The sequence below is a fragment of the Opisthorchis viverrini genome, assembly GCF_000715545.1.
Source record: "Opisthorchis viverrini unplaced genomic scaffold opera_v5_1, whole genome shotgun sequence".
Classification (NCBI taxonomy): Eukaryota; Metazoa; Platyhelminthes; class Trematoda; order Opisthorchiida; family Opisthorchiidae; genus Opisthorchis; species Opisthorchis viverrini.
The window spans coordinates 3,133,092-3,150,493 of NW_008751657.1; the positions used below are offsets into that span (position 1 = coordinate 3,133,092).

General features: G+C 41.8%; 1 protein-coding gene across 1 annotated transcript in view; it reads left to right on the top strand.

The window, feature by feature from the left end:
- Positions 1 to 17,402, top strand: part of T265_00047 (hypothetical protein) — a gene marked incomplete at both ends in the record, with an annotated part of 54,213 nt that overhangs the window by 19,759 nt on the left and 17,052 nt on the right. Inside the window, one exon of the mRNA XM_009163704.1 lies at positions 4,015 to 4,106. Within this exon, the coding sequence (XP_009161968.1) occupies positions 4,015 to 4,106 (92 nt within the window). The remainder of the gene's footprint in view (positions 1 to 4,014; positions 4,107 to 17,402) is intronic.

The window sequence follows — 17,402 nt, forward strand, 5'->3', positions numbered from 1 at the left end:
CAAGGGATGTGTGATTGATTTCCTTCAGATTGTTCTGCCATTTGAAGAAAACCCTCCAGAGAATGATAATGAACACAGATTCCTTCCTATGACAGCGTTTGGTCATTGTACACATCCCTTGCAGCTTGATGTAATTTAAAAAAAGCCACAGGATGACTTTCGATCCTTTGTTGTGTATGCTAATGTGCAACATGGTTTAGGACGTGAACTCAGTGAAGCCAGCCTGATTTGCCACCAACTGGCTCTTTTTTTCTGGTTTGAATTACCGGCATGATGAAGTTGTTGTTACACGAAGTTCTGGAACGGGATTCCCGGCTCATGTTAGTGCATACCCAAGTAGGTTTTTAACTGGATAGAGGATTATGATTTTAAGTTTTTTGGTCAACTCTGGGTAGTATCGGGAGTAGAGTTATCCTCACTAAATTGATCAAAACGATCCAAGGGTTCTCCCAGAGTTATTCAGAATTTTCACTCGATTTTGCGAATAAATGACATGACCTTGTCAGATTTAGTGAAATCATCGTTTCAGTATCTCTTCAATCACCCTAGTTTTCTCCGAGAAGAACCAAGTTCATTTGTTAGTACCAGGAGTTAACTAGGAGGCATCCAACACAGCAGAATTCGATGATCAGACATCCTGGCTGTCCACGTTGATTGCTGGCCATGTCAAACAGTGCTTGCGCTTTCTGAGTTTTGGAAAGATATATTTTCCACTCAGTAGTCGTTGGTCAAAACTGCGGACATTAACCGGTCCTTTATTTGAGAAAGTTTGGATCCCCATCCAGTCTTAGAAATTTCTAGAGATGAATAAAACGGTCCTTTTAGGGGTTAAAGTCCCCAACTGCATGAAGGTGAATTCTAAAGACCGAATAAGACAGTGTGAACGTCGGCTTCAGTTTTGCGTATTTTCAAAAACAAAGAGGTAAATAATATCTTTTCAACCAAATTCTAATGTTAATACTCAGGTGAAGGAAGGCTGTGAACTCAATATTTTCAGGATAAGGTCAGGATTTGATCTGACTTGCTGCACTAGTAACGGGATTAAGGACCATATAAGGGAGTTACTTTTTAGTTGGGAAAGTTTGTCGACAAAGGCATCGCTGCACGGATTATCACTGCTTACTTCTAGTGTCCCTCGTAAACAGTGTGATAAAAATATGCTCCTCTTCGGTTGAATACACGGCCGTTTGTACCAATCTTGCCTGTGGCTTCGTGAATATTTGCAAATGACTTTGTTTGTATTTGAGTCCACTAAAGGCGCTATACCGGGTAATCGAACGAAATTACACATATAGCTTACAACTACAGATAAACTACGGTTTAAAGCTAGATTCTTCCGTGCTCGTCAGCATGTTGGCAGTCTCAGACTGAATCACCTAGTGAGGGCGATCTCGAATATAAAATGATATGGATTTGTGGTGAATTTAGGTCTACCGGCAAACATGTGGCCACACGTCGATCTCAGGATTGCGTAGTATGAAGAAACCAAGAACTTAACGTCGAAAAGTGCACAAGGAGAGTAGTGGAACAGCAAGACTTTATCGGTTTATGCACATGTGAACGGATACCCTCTATTTTTCAACAGCTCTGTTCGACTGTGCAGATGATTGGAGCAGTTTTAACCTCACCATAAGACAATTTCCTCAAAGAAAGTTATACATGTGTTTGTGTGCCAAACGATACCTCCAACGTAATTGCTTCTTCTAACACGGTCCATCAGTAGAACGTTCCACTTATTGCTCTGGTCACTGTTACTGGGTTATACATGTGTTTGTGTCCCAAACGATACCTCCAACGTAGTTGCTTCTTCTAGCACGGTCCATCAGTAGAACATTCCACTTATTGCTCTGGTCACTGTTACTGAAGCTGCCCGTTTTAACGAGCAGGACAAGTAATGGAGTTTTTCTACCCGTGCAAAAGATGTAGTAGAGTGGCTTTACAGTCTCATGGAAACAAAACATTGGAGACTAATAGACAAACTATTTAAACTCGTACACGTGCCAGCAACACGCCTGGTGTTTCTCTCTTCAATCAGTCCAGACAATTGTGGCCATCAACTACAGACAGAATCCGTCAAGTTCTTGTAAACACGACAGACGTGATTGACATGTGGTCTCCTATAGTTTGCTAGTGACCTTTCAACCTATTAATATAGTCTGTGTGCCACAAATGATGTCGAAGACTGAAGAAAAGTTTTGCTTCGAGGGAGTTACAAACCACTGTCAGAAGTGAACAGTTTGTTTTTGTTGACGACTGTCCATTGGTGAGTGTTGATGGTACAGGTGTGTTTAGATTTGATTATTTTTGTGATCGCATCTTGGATCCACCAAACAACATTGAGGTAGTGAAATTTACTTTGAATCGGTTCGGACAACACAAAGACCAGCAATCTCTGAGTTACTCAGAATAATTTCACAAGACAACTGGTAATTCCTTCTGAGAAGACCTAACTCGAGGAACCCTTCAGTACGTGACCACGTGGTGTGGTTTCCAGCAGTAGAGTACGAGTGGTGCTTTATGCCGTGTAAGTGCGAGTGAAGTACACCGCTGATCAGTCGCTCGTTGTCGATATATTATGTTTAGACTACCGGCCGGGAGGGTCGAAGGTTCAAAACTCTTTGAAACTTCGTGACATATGCACTGTCGATGATCCCTGTTGAGGATGAAACAGTCGCACAGTGCTTCTCGGTTTCGCTTACAAGTCGAAACCTCAATTGAAACCACCCGTATTTACTAGATTACATCGGCTTTTGTTTTGCCCATAGGTAAAAACCCAACAGGCAAGACTGTGAAACAGAGTATCTAACTTATGATGTCCAATTGGCCGCAATAGCCCACTATCAGCTGAACTGGATGAGAATTAAAATTGCAAGCTTGAATGACTTCGACTCAAAAACGTACATCAACGGAAGGCATTTTGTGATCTCGCTACACCCTGAAGGTCGCATTATTAAATTTCGGGGTCTGCTATGCGGTAGAGTATGTTCTTCACCCATCTACTGTTCCAGTTCAGGTCCTCACGTGTCGCACCGCCCCGTTTAAATTTTTCACCTGAGGTCATGCCACAGCAAAATAAGCAACAGATAAAACATAAAACATGATGTGTCCGTCTGCGCTGCTGCGTAATAAGACCAAATTTACGGACCCCCCTAAGGATGGGTTCGGGTGAGTTCGGGTATCCCGATATCCTAACTTGATCCTTGTCGAATTCGGTCGACAGAGCATGGGTATCCTATTAAGTTATCCATTTTCCTGAACGATGCCTTTTGAAGGTATTTTGTCACCAGGTCGTACATTTTGAGCGCTTTTTCACTGGGACAGGTGCAACCATTGATCCGCTTCCTGTGGCTAAGTTTCGCAACAAATCAAATAGCTGCATATGGGACGAAGCAAAACTGATCTCAGACTGAATGATGAAGTTGCCAGCGCATTGTTTCACATCGCATCGGCTTTGCATCGAACTACGAGACAACTTTAAGTGTTGGTGTGGTGTTAGACGGAACGACGAGTAACAGCGCAACGATCTACAGCTGCAGAGTCTGAATATTTACGCACATCTATATATATACATATGGTGGTATTTTTTAGTGCAGGCCTCAGTACAGGATATCGGGTTGGTAGAGAACCACAATAGCAGCCAAATAAAGATAATTTTGTAGTCAGTCGGCATTTCTCGACGAATGGTGTACGCGTATTTAAGGCATACTTTTTTATACCTGACTAAATTACGCAAGAATTGGTATTCCCGGCAAAACCTCCATGCAGTCACCAGCTACAGAATTTTACGGTTCAACACGTTTGTCATGCTACTATATCCTGTAAATTCTAGCCTAGTTTGAGGTTCGGGATGATGATTGATCGATTAAAAACCTGGTTCAATGAAACGGACATACAGATGTACTTAAAGTGTGAACTTCACATTGTTATAATATGGGAGGTGGCTCAGTCCAACAAGTTTCCACAATAAGAAAACACTCAGTGCAATCTTGCTGTTTACCATGTAAATAATTTTAGGCAGAGTTGAAACGTCAGTTCTCAAACATCCGGACTGTCAGGATACAATAACTTTATGCTCCACTGAAGCTGGTGACGTCGGGTCGACAAGGGTAAGTCACCCAAATCTCAGCTAAATATAAGAAATGAAGATGTGAGCCTCGTCTTTACAGCCTAGAGATAACGATATCTTCACCAGTTTCGGACGGTTTCGCTGAAGCAGGTTCCCTGAATTTCGCCAGTAACCACCGAATGGCTGTCTAGATCACCTCACCCTTTCTAACTATCTGAATTTGGCTCAAAAATATAACCCGATTGCGTAATACAACCTCGGATTCTCAAAGTAGTCAGTTGATTGCATAAGCTCCACTGGACAACATACAGGGATATGATTTTCACTACATATCATGGGGTTCTTGAGGCGTGTGCCATCAGAATGAATTTTGTTACACAATAAAATACTATCAGGGTGACTTCTGAAAGTTCCTTCATGGGAAGTTACATGAATAAAGCATATATTTATACATAATCAGAAACACCACAGTATCCAGTCGTTCAGGAAAAGCCGTGAAGGCGAACTTCTGTATCCAGAAACAGAATTTGGGACATGAAATTTTTCAATTTCTCAAGTCTTCCACCAAAGAGAAATGTTTTGTTTTCCCTGCTGGCCGACTTATTTCCCGAGGGAAAACGCTGCATTACAAGCACCGTGTTTTGTGCTCCGGATCTATCTATTAGCTATCACCCCAGAGATGGCTCACGCCATACTCACGATTGGTCTACCATTTTACCACCTCATTTTACAGTTTGTCAGTTTACTTAGCCGATAATTTGGCTCCAAGCAGGCAGTCGACTGTGTGAAAGAACGTTTCACAATTTTAGAATCCACTGAAAGCAGTCATATGAGAAAATAAAACAGAGCAGTTATCTAGTTTACATCATTTGCGAGCCCTTTTGTTGCATGCAGAATTACATCATCGTGAGAATACCCGTTCAGCAGTTGCTAAGTTTATATGGATAAAAATAGCTCAGATTTACTGATGAGGTGATCAGTAGAGATGTTTGACAAGCTGTGCTGATTCGGATCAGGCAAGTGACAAGTACTTGTATGAAATATCCGGTACACCCCATCACTATCCCAGTGAAGCCGTTCTGGTACATTCATATGGAAATGATATTCCACTATCTTAAGTTAAGTTATTTGAAAGGCAAAATTCGGGATGAAAACGCGTAAAATCGCTGTGTACTTCTTTGATACCTAGCCTCAACATTTTTCTGAACAGAATATGAGCTTTAAAAATCAACCTCCTGGTGCTCCAATGAGTCTATCACTTAAACCATTGATAGCAGGGTGAAAAACTAGCCAGTAATTGTTTTGCGCTATAAAACACCGTTCATTTTGTTTCAACTTGAGACATCCTGAAATCTTTTATAATGTCATCATAAGGTTTTCAACTGAACCCACCAAGTTTTATCAATAAAATCATGCAGCATTACTCTGAGCTCATTTTAAGGGTACGCTACGCTTTGGGGGTTTTGCAGCAGCAATTGAAAACCCACTGACACATACACCAAGTTTTATAAAAAAAAATAATGCAGCGTTACTCTGAGCTCATCTTAACGGTACGCTACGCTTTGGGGGGTTGGCAGCAGCAATTGAAAACCCACTGACACATTCTAAGTACACATCAAATTTCGACCTTTGTCGCAACACTTCTGAATTCCGATGAAGTCTTTCAACTGATTTGTGGTAACACTTTCATCAAAGGCCTAATATGGCTCGAAACTCTAAGCATTTGGATCGAAACCGTCATTCTTCGATGATATCAAACGCCATCTGAAAGCCGTAGTCAATGTGATGTCCACTTTGCTGCACAACTTTGAATTTGGTCAACTTTCAGGTTGATCTCAAAGTAGTGGATGCAGCTACTATTATCCCAATGGGATGACACACGTCTTCCAAGGCGAATGGTATGCCTAAAAATTGACGACTGCTTCTGTGTGGAACTTCAAGGGCGAGTCCAGGTATGTTGCAGGACAGTTAACTGTGTGCTCTCCACTGAACACTATGAATATCACTTCTTCAAAAGCATCTGTTTAATACTTTTACACTAGTTAAAATGAAGTCATATTCAACCTTACGTTTCACCAGTTACTCACAGCAGATTCGCCGCAAGAAGCAGTTGCCCTGCAAGCAGCAGAAGGCCTGTGACGAGGAAAAATTATTTTACAGCACTGGTTTGTTTTTCATATCTACCCAGACACTTATTTCAATGTCTTAGAAAATAAGGGACAGGAATTAGCAAGTAATCACGCGCCTGTTCCAGCCAATACTTACTAGATCATTTAATGTAAAATTGATGTTTTTATTCATGGCATTAGTATACACGGGCGCATGATATAAAGTTAATTAGAGGCAAAAAGAAAAGAACACTACTTCTATGCATGTTGAAAAACAACAATTTAGGTGTTTCAGATGGGTTTGGTAAACAATCGGTGGATTTATTGCTTGAAAACAATTTAGGTGGTTATACGCCTAACGGAATATGTTTGTAGTAGATGTGTAGAAGGATGCTGCTAGTAATAATCGAAGTAAAAGTTCTGGTTTAGGACAGGTCGGAAGAACACACTTTTTCCTTAACCGTTGTTGCCTGGAATGGTTCTGAACAAGCAGTTCTAGGAGTGAACAAACAAACTTTCGGGACTTTGATCATTCAAGCATCAACCCATCTTCTTGATGCTGCTCACTCAGTTGAGCGGTTACCATCAGCAATATACCACACATTTCATCACCCAAAATCGAACGAGTGAAACTTCGGAGCAAATTTAGGCTCCATCCAACCATTTAGGCATGATGGTGGAGATGGAAGACAAGAGTCGGTCAAGAGAGACTACAGGAGGAAACCCACGCTTCAGTTTAAAGCTAGGGATGCGCGTTGTCCTGGTTAATGAATGGTCTAAGATAATATTTAGATCAGCAAGAAATACTATATAGAAATGCTCTCTTTGTAGTAACGGTTACTTCTATATAAGGGCTGATCCCACCCCAGGGATTGAAATTAATTCCTTCTGCAGTTAAAGGTCACCAAATATAAGAAAACACCACTTCTACTGGGTTGATTCAGATGGTCTCCCTAAAGCGCAGAACTGCACCAGTAAGTCCAGGAAGAACGCTTAAATGCATCAAACCTCTTTAGACTGATGATGATTGAAAATAAAATAACAAGGATTTGAATTTATTCAGTAGGGTTAGTTGGTTACTCCCACAGCCGCAAATATTTTTGCATCTCTAATTACAGCAAGCTTGCACTCCCGCCATGGCGTATACTTCAGGGCCATTCGGACAAACATGTAAAAGATAAGCACCAAGAACAGTGAACTAGTTATACTTGTTTAAAGGTTCCATTCAAGGAAAAATCTCTGGTTCACCTCCAGTAACTTTTCATTATGAGAGGTGATAGTGCAGAGCAGCCGTTCTTTAAAGATCCAGCTTATCGTTGTTTTGCTCCCAATGCATTACGCGGTCACGCCATCATTCTGCATGCAGTTCATGAAAATTAAATCCACTACAGTTGAAGAGGACGGTATTCTTTATGTCGAGGTGGGGTTCGGACAGTCACCAAACTTCTGAAGAGCAGTAAACACTTCGAAAAATGTAGCAGTTGCCTGTACTACCTCTGTGGAGGCAGAATAACGCTTCTGAAGGTTTTATTGCTCCACTCGTAGTTTTCGCTCCTCATATAACATCTTTTATCTAAAAAGTGTGTTAATTCATTATTTATACATATTACACACTAATGCTGGTATTTATCTCCGTGATAAACCTCACAACCTGCTTTCTAAATGTGGAGTAAGAATGTGCACTTTGAGATGTTTTGAACTACAGAGCAGACATTAACATGAGATGGGCGTAGGGCTGACTGAACTCTGTAGTAAAGGTTGAATGAGGAACATTCTTTACAAAATTTGGCAATCTGGTATTCAGCGCGACAAACCGCCAAGTGGCAATAAATCAGTGAATGTGTTGGAATGCTATAACCACGTGAACAACGTTCACAATCGGACAGAGCATACGTGGAGTACTGTCCGAATTGCCGTACCACAAACATTGATTACGATAAAAATGGTATTATGCTAGTGCTGTGACTGTGCATTAGAAGGCTGGCAATAAGACGAACATCCTTTCGAAATATTGGACTTAGTTGCTGCGGACATTACCATCATTGTCAAAGTAAAAACGTATCACTTGGAGGGCAAAGTCCTTAGCTAAATTGCAACCGCAAATTCGTGGATGGGTCGAAGCTTGTGTGATCCAACCCTAAACATCAGTCACGAAATATTTTACGCACGTTTTCATCAAACGCAACTTCGCAGAAGTGTGTTTTCATTGCGTCGGCGTATAAGAATCTACAAGCGTAATTTGTGCCCGCGCATCTCTGTACCCAACATGACGCAGAACACCAATATCAATAGTCCCTGAGACTGTACGCGTACAAAGAATCACTGCCGTTCGCATCTAGAGCAAGCGACCCCATTTATATTCTGGAAATTATGCCCCCAAAGTCAGTTTCTACTGCGCTTGCCGGGATTCCATCTTGTTGAAAACAGACTGTATACAAAGTGAGTAAAGTTTGCAAAATGAGTTCAGGTACAGCAGGTCGATGTCATATTGATCCAGCTGCTCCGGAGCTGCGTCAAAATAGAGATGGTATAACGAGGACCTTTTATCCAGACTGTTCGTAAACTCCATCCGAATGGGTTCGGAAAAATTGGCCACCACAAGTTTTGGATGATATTTTCTTTATATGTGCAGTAAGTGGATGAAGATTTTCCATCATGACCAAAGTGAACAAAGAAGCAAGATAGATGGCAGAAACTAATAGTAATAATAACGTTAATGGTTTGCTTTGACTGGCTTGATACTCTTATACATCCCGAATGCTGCAAACTCATTCTTTACTGTTTCTCACAGACAGTGCCAATTACAACCGATCCGGTTCATAAAGACTGTATCTGAGGGGTCAACCTGAAACTGTGGGTAAAACTGTTCTCCTCTGGATTTTTAAAGCAGGTAAAAGCTATCATAGGCAAGCCTGAAGTGCCTCCCGCCAAAGATATCTTATTATAAAGGTGGTTTCTTCATTAATGAACAGATCTGGCACAGTCTCTCTAAAGCGCACCGAATTAGTGTAAAGATTCGGCACGCGATGAATCTGTTGGGCGTAGAGTGGAATCATCAAAGCATCAGTGGCAAAACTGATGTGGCTTTGACGATGATGATGATGATGATATATCGAGAAATTTAGGAGGAATGGCTTTATCAAACTTATCGCTTCTGAATGAAACAAATAAAGTTTTCTCCACAGAAATAGTCCGCAAGCAACTGATATCAACATTATTATCAACTGTTGCCGAAAATTATTGCAGCGGAAAAAAGTAGGATGTCCAGTTCTCTTGTGGATAGCTGTCAATAATGTGGAAGGGTGTACTGAAGCGCTGAGTTTTGTTGCTTACCTTCGGAGTATATACTTCTTGCCAGACAGTTCATCGACCAGTGTACGAAGCAGCAGTCGCTATTGTGTACGCACTGTCTGGCAGTTAATGAGTTTTGATCGTCCTTCGATCAGGTAGATTTACTAAGGCTGTTTGAGCATTGCGCTCACCGCTGTGCTCTGCTTCACAACAACGAATTGAAGATGTCACTCCAATTTCTGAGGGTAGGTCTGTGACCGAAGTTCCAAGCTCTGCTACCAGACCAACACCATATTATTCCGGACAACGCGAATTTCATCAAAGGAGACAGTAGGCAATTTTGATGGGCTCTAGAGTGAAATTCTGGACCGCTACCCTCCCGTTGCTAAAACCAGAAGAAAACTACTCAGATGATAGTGCTATAGATATGGATGAAAAATGGAATCGAGCGTATTAACATCCAATGAATCAGTTATGTAGAATTGTCAGAAAACTGTTCGAATCCCTTCCCACGCTACGCACACATGGGCTTTTCGAGAACTGCATATGAAGTTGAAGATTACGAAAGCGCTGCACAAGGCAAGGGTAGCGTCCCATCCTTCTTTTATCTGAGCGAAAAATAGCCTAAAACGGTTTTAAAGTCACACTTTTGAGCTAACTTTCGCCAATAACTTCAGTAAACAGATCTGTTCAAATAAGTTATTTGATACGCAAACGTATTCTACAGAGCTGTATGTGCGTATGAATGACTTCCGTGCAGGCATCATTATTCAGCTCACGTTGTAGAAAGTTCGAAATAATCGATAATCCGAAGCGGACTTTCCATGGTTGCTCATGAGACAGGCAAGATAAAATGGCAGCAGATCGTAGTTCAGTGAATATTGATTTGAGTATAGTGATTATTTTGTCAAGATTGTTGATTCCGCCATCCTGCCCTCGGCCACCGGCTTTACTGAACACCGGAATATTTGCTTACTGACTTGATCAACTTGTGAAATCAAGTCAGATCAAGTATTTCTGTACAGGCTGGCAGACAGGTGAGCAATAGCAGCATAGCGGAATGGCCAAGACCCACACGGATATCTTCCACCTGTCTGCGATGAGGACGCAGATCGGTAGTTGATTTCAACTCCTATTGGTATAGCTTGTTTTAGTAGAACTTTCTTCTATCTGGATTGAAAATGCCTAAGCTGCATGCACCACCCACCTGATCAGCTATTGCTTCAGGCTTTAGAATTTCCTGTACTTTGGTTCCCCAGTGGGTAACGGCTCTGGATGGCACCGGATGACACTGGAATACCTTGATCTGGTGAGTGGAATGAGATAAAATAGTATTGGTAATAATTTGTACAGTGAACGCTTTATTTTGGGGCAACTACAGGAATTCGTCATAATGAAATGTGCATACTGCATAAAAATTTGCATCACCAAAAAGGTTGGTTACTGGCAATGTTGTGAAATGTAGGTAGCTGGGGTACGCTGATTGGTTGTTGGTTTGTTCGCCGAGCTTGCCAGTTGGATTGCAAACTTTTCATCACCAACTGAGGTGACGTCGTCAGTGCGGGGTTGAGTGGGTTTGCTACCTTCGACGCTGTGCCTACAACTTAGCAAAAAGTGAAGAATCGCTGAAATATATTCCTTATTTGAAATTTCTACTACAAGATGTTCATCAGTAGCATTTACTGTCATGACTACCCATATGAACTGGATTCATTCATGGGTGTCCACATTCATACGAATGACTACTGACTCGGTTACCTTTTGAGCTCCTATTGCGCCACTCAACAAGTGGATGCAAAAGCACACCGATGTGAGTGCCCTTAGGAGACGCAAGAAAAGCATACATCCATAACGCTCAAAACTGAGCTGACTTTTTAACAGTTTTGTTCAGTTTTCATCTTCATGGATAGGTCGTCTGAACTCTTACAGTGTGTGGTGTCAAAAGGATTACTTTCAACCAGCATGCTGCTCAAAAGCTGCTCTGATTATCCTTAGCTGGTAAAGTATGGACGTAACACGCGGCTTCTAACTGAAAACTGTTCAACAGAAGGATATCATGAACGAGAGATTCGTTTTGGTCTCCCGTGAAAGTCAGATTGATAGGCATGTGAATGTTCTTAGCTGATACATCAGATTAGTAGAGATCAAGCTATTTTAAGATTTACGGCCAATAAGACGACTCAGTTGGTGTTCTATGGTGTTCTATGTCCTAGCTTTTGTGAACGAAATCCACGTACAGGTATTTTCAGAGTCCGGTGAGTCCTGCTGAAGTGATTCCAGTTAGTGAATGTGGATATAGGTTTGTACTGGGAGAAGGTCACACCCGGGGTAAATGAAACTTCGCTTGCAACCTTTGTTTTAGTATTACGTGGTGTCATTCTTTTCATTTCCGAATGTGAATTCTGCCAACTCTGAGTGAATTCAACCCGTGCTGAAAACGTAGAAGCACCGTGCAGCTTTGGAACCAACCACCGGTCATGAATATCGAAGAAGATCCGAATGCACGACCATTCTAACGTTTTACTGCGGGTCACTTACCAGAAGTGCATTCAGCTTGCCTTTGGACAGTATATGTCGTGCCCCTAACCCCTTAACAGGGTAGATCCATTTCATTCAAGCGCTTTTGAATTTGTTTGTTTCCTGGCCGTAGTTGAAACTACTACCACCAGTCATTCATCTTTCCATCCGAATGCTCAAAGATTGTGGCATATTACGGGTTACTGATCTGTTTGAGAACTGACTTGCAAAGCAAATTTCAAGCCTTGTTGATCAAAATCCTACAAACTCACCCGAGCTACCAATATTTTGATCAATAACCGACGGGGAATATTGATAGTTAAAACCCCAAGGTACTCTAATAGACACAAAGACTATTACGCGACTCAGTGGTTGCCAAAAAAGTTCTTATCATAATAGCGTTGTCCTATATCATACTGCCTAGGTAAAGGCACACCCAGTTGTTGGATTTCAATTTGAAATCATCTGTGAGGAATGCATTCCTTCAGAAATCTGAACAATTTATTCTCATATTCTGCTAGTGGATCATACTGGAAGTGTATAATGAGAATCTCGTGAAAATCAAGCATTCTACAGCCTCCTTGCACGGAATCCAACTCACATGACGCAATAATTCATTTCGCGATGTTGAACAATTACTAGGTGTCAGCACTGGTAGCATTTAAAGTGGGAACAACTACTTACCCGAGGTCCTCACAATCAACCGTTTTTTTAACGGGTTTGAGGTCTTTGCACCTGCACTGTGAATTTACAACCCAACAAGCTTCAGGGGCATTTTCTTCTCCAGGGACCCATTACATCCTCATCGAACTAAACCGTTTTCCTCAAAGTGGTCTTCTTCTGTGATGGAACGGATTTACAGGGACATTTAACGTGGCATATTGAAACAAGCAACAACATTCCATTGACCACCGATAACTTGTACGAACGTGTTACGTGCATTTCATACATGGACCATGTCGTACAAGCAAAAGCCTATTGGCCAAACAAGTTCGCTTTCTGATATGACTGCACTGTACGAAATGATTGACAGAAAATACAAGATTCACAGGCAGTGATGAGCAACATGGTGTTGACATACTGACACTTACCACTACAGCACCTGGCATGTGGTAACAGCAACATGCATGATTGACGGGTATAGTTCATGTATGACGACGGGCGATCTAGTCTCGTCCGGTAGCCGGTTTCTGCGAATGCCAGCTATCCAAACCACCTTTCCGTGCGACTGAACTATATTGATCACACAGCCAATCTGGCAATTTGTAAAATCATTTAGCGCGGAATTCACGTGGGGAATATCGGTCATTTTTCAACAGTTTGTATGACTGGAAATGATGGATTCATTTATTCGTTTGTTTACAGTTGGTCCAAGGGAGGTCATTGTTGCTCAGACTTCCCTCGGTAAGATTTGGTCAAATGATGTCAAGTCCAAGATTGTATTTGAGGACCACATGCATTCCTATCTTAACAGAAGCGATGGACGCGATCGCTAGTCACGTGGGATGCTCTGTTATCACCAGAATAAAATCCAGTTTCAATAGTAATGCAGCTCTCTGTCCGTTTCTTATAGCTTTCCCATTCCCGTTGGTTGATTCGTCGCTCCGTTAATTCGCCAGCAATTTACTGATGGCTCATATAGTGCTGATGTAAATTTGTCTTGTGTCACGGTCTGAATATGTGGAAGGATAACGCACCCTTAGCCATATTAGAGAGTAGTTTGACGGGCTCTTCGGAGTGAGAGCTTATGTTTGTTGAACAAATCTGCACGACGGTGCCGGTAGTACAAGTGACACTGTGCAAGCTGCCTAATGTGACGTTCACCTAACCTTATGTAGATGCCCAGGAGAGGAATGCTCGAGGTAACATTTGTCGGTTGTCACTTAGCGGCGTCTTGTCGAGGCCTCCTTGTGGATTTGTATCGTGTGGTGTAATAGGTGGACTTGCGATTCCATTGAACTAAAACTGTTGGGCCGCAGTAATCGGAAACTGGCTGTTAGCCGAGAGATCGCAGATTTGATACTCCCTGCAGTTTTGTAAGGTGCTTATGGTCGGTAATTTCCAATAAGGAAGGAGCGTTTGTACAGTGTTTCCTCAGCTTTCCAGTATAGGTGTTTTTCCAAATCTTTTATCCCTACCAACTAGGCGTAACTGTTAAAATTTAAATCCTCATTTGGGGCTTGTAAACTTCCGTAACAAAACAGCTAATACAAGTGATTATTTCGACAAAATCGGCAGAAAGCAGCATAGTTTGGTGAGTAAACTTCACGCTCTTGTGAAAATCGAACATGTTTATAGTTTTAGATGACTATTATTTCTGTCCACACGACTAAACTTAGGAAATTACCCGAGTGAATCCTTTTCCAAATCTTTATCCCTACCAACTAGGCGTAACTGTTAAAATTTAAATCCTCATTTGGGGCTTGTAAACTTCCGTAACAAAACAGCTAATACAAGTGATTATTTCGACAAAATCGGCAGAAAGCAGCATAGTTTGGTGAGTAAACTTCACGCTCTTGTGAAAATCGAACATGTTTATAGTTTTAGATGACTATTATTTCTGTCCACACGACTAAACTTAGGAAATTACCCGAGTGAATCCTACAGAATCCCCGATCTTTTACTTGTCTGGCGCTGATGCGATGGCTAAACTTTACTGGATATTCAGCTCAAACTAAATGCGCTTTTACATGCTTATTGCGTTTGTACGTGGGATTTCAGCTTCGATATTTCTAGCTGAATTCCCGTTTATGCTAGCCTTATGTGACTGCCTTCCCCTGATTACATTTTTTGTTTGACCGGCATCCAGAATAAGTGGATGCAACTGAGAGATAGCATGCTTGAACAGTGAATAGGTTGGATACAGTTGGAGATCTTTCATTTGGGGTTGTGATTTTCTGTCTGAGTTAAACAAAGAGTCCTCCGGCCACGTAGGTCAAATACTTGTGCCGTTTTGACTGTCGTGATAATCTTACGCCAACTATTGCTGTGTTGCGGCAGGATATTTGAGCCAAATGGTGTGGTTAGGTTCCATAATTCCCAGCCTGTTTCTGTCTGGGCACTCAGGCAGCATAAGTTTTTGCTTGACGAAAGCAGTCTGAGTAGGTCTTGCAGGTGATGTCTTCATTCCTCTTTCCTTGGCATGTCACATACTGTTTCCCACTCAGCCCGGCAAGGCACTATCAACTACTGCTGGTGTAGCATTGCCGCAATGTGACTAAGCGTGCTGTACCGACGTACTTGTATCCCAGGCGGATTAAACATTTATCACTCTTGGTCCATCTGCCTTTTCGGGACTTTTATACAATTCCGATTATTTTCAAACATAACTCGTTAATTTGACCGCTCGAAATAAATGCTCGGGGCTTTTCTCGGAATCGCGCGATGTCCAGTCAATGAACAATGTGTGAACAAAAGTTTGCTCTCAACTTGTATACTGCTGTCTTCATACGCAGTCTTTGGCGCACACTACTATAACGCACAGTGAGGTACAGATTGACGTCGATTTGGTTCGCAGAAACGGATGGCATTTCCTTAAACAACCTGTTTAGTCATATGCTGAGAACTGTATGATCAACCTACGCATTCGCACGGTATGTGAAACAAACAAGTGCCCATTTACGTCATAACTGGAAATGCGTGAACTATTGAAATAGAGCACGTATTCAGCAGTGATTTCATGGCTGCTACGAAGTCAAAATTTCAGCCGGGAAATCGATGCTTCACCGGTACAATGGGTTTTAGGTCACTTTGGTGCTGAAGTAGTTGAAGGCTGACAGACGCTCTGCAATCCCCAGAAAAGGCGTCGCAACCTATTTGAAGGTCGGGATGCCAACGTTTGAGAACCACTGCCGCAATAAGGTCGAAGCAGCTGATTGATGCTCGAACATTCCGTAAATCAAGAACACTATACTGATAGTCGTTGGGTTGCTCGCTAAGCTTGGCAGTAGAACAGCGGTTTTAGCGAATAAACAGGAGACCCACTCAGTTACACGCTTATGATAATTCTTCATCTTGTGATAAAAAGTTTGCAACTTAATGGTCAAACTCGGTGAACAAATCAACAGTCACCTGAGAAACAATCGAGGGTAACCAGTCAACATATGGACACACGAGAAGATTCGGGTGGAGGAATACTGTCCTTCGGTGGAGTAATGGGTACTGATTTTGAAGGCGAATGAAAAGACTACATCAGACTGAAAGCAGAAAGACGTACAATTTAGCAAGAGGAGCATATTTCAAGACCCAACTGGGTTATTTACTGAGTTCGAGGATTGAGGTCCAACTGGGTTATTTACTGAGTTCGAGGATCAGTTTCAGTAACGTTGCTGTCCAACACAGGTACTCCATTTAATTAGACTTCCCTCTGAAATTACGCAACTGACCATCCTGATAATCTTGTGAAGGAAGTGACCACAAATGATCACCTCATGCTTGCGGTTACTTTAGTCAAATTTGTCCGAAAATGATCAGAATGGCGCCTGCATTGGTACATCTAAATGCACCTCATTTTACAATGCTCAACAAAACAAGAACTTAACAGAAACCATATTTCTGCACAGTCGATACTTCACATTTTTAGCGCTCATGGCTTACTATTTGCAGGATCTGTTATGATAATGGTAATATTTTTGGTGATTGCCTAAGGTGTCCTTATGAAGGATGAGCAAATCCATACTCGATCATTTGAAAATCAAATAAACGGTTTTACGCAATAAAAAGGTTAGAGCTAGAAACCCTCACCTTGACACAATCAAATCCGAAATTTTTACAATCCATTCCCCTTGGAATCTTGTCACATTGAATCAGGATTACTACAATAGATAGAAAATTTGAGAGGCCATTGAAGATGTTTGAGAAATTGCTAAAATTTGGTCGATTTTTTCACCTCCCACTCTGATTTGAAATTGTCATTGCATTAACAGCTATCTACGGTGAACCGTATGAAAGGAACTCCAGACAACGCCGAGATAATAATATTGCTGGAAAGGTTACTGCGCTGTTGATAGCCATTTGACCCAATGTGATCCACAAAATGTGCTCGCAATATCTAAAGCCAGTGGCAGCTTTTTGGTGACAGCTTTTGGGCTCTGGAACAAGCCCTTACGTTTCGACTCATCCCATAACACAATGGTGAATAAACCCGTGATATATGCTCGCAGCATCAGCATCATCCAACTGTCCGTCTTTGCAAAGTTAATTCCAGTTTCCATAACACCTCGGCTTCTCATTGATCGCAGTAGAAATCTATCAGGCAAGCATCTTACTGCACGAAGCCTGCCTTAGTTGTACAGGGTCAGCTACGCATGAAGAAGCTCCGGCAGCCGTTTTTGTTTTTGATGGTACCTATAGGTAACGATTACGTTGCGCGGTTGAAAGCATACAATCTGCATTTCCTACCTCAGTTTAGTTGCGCCGGA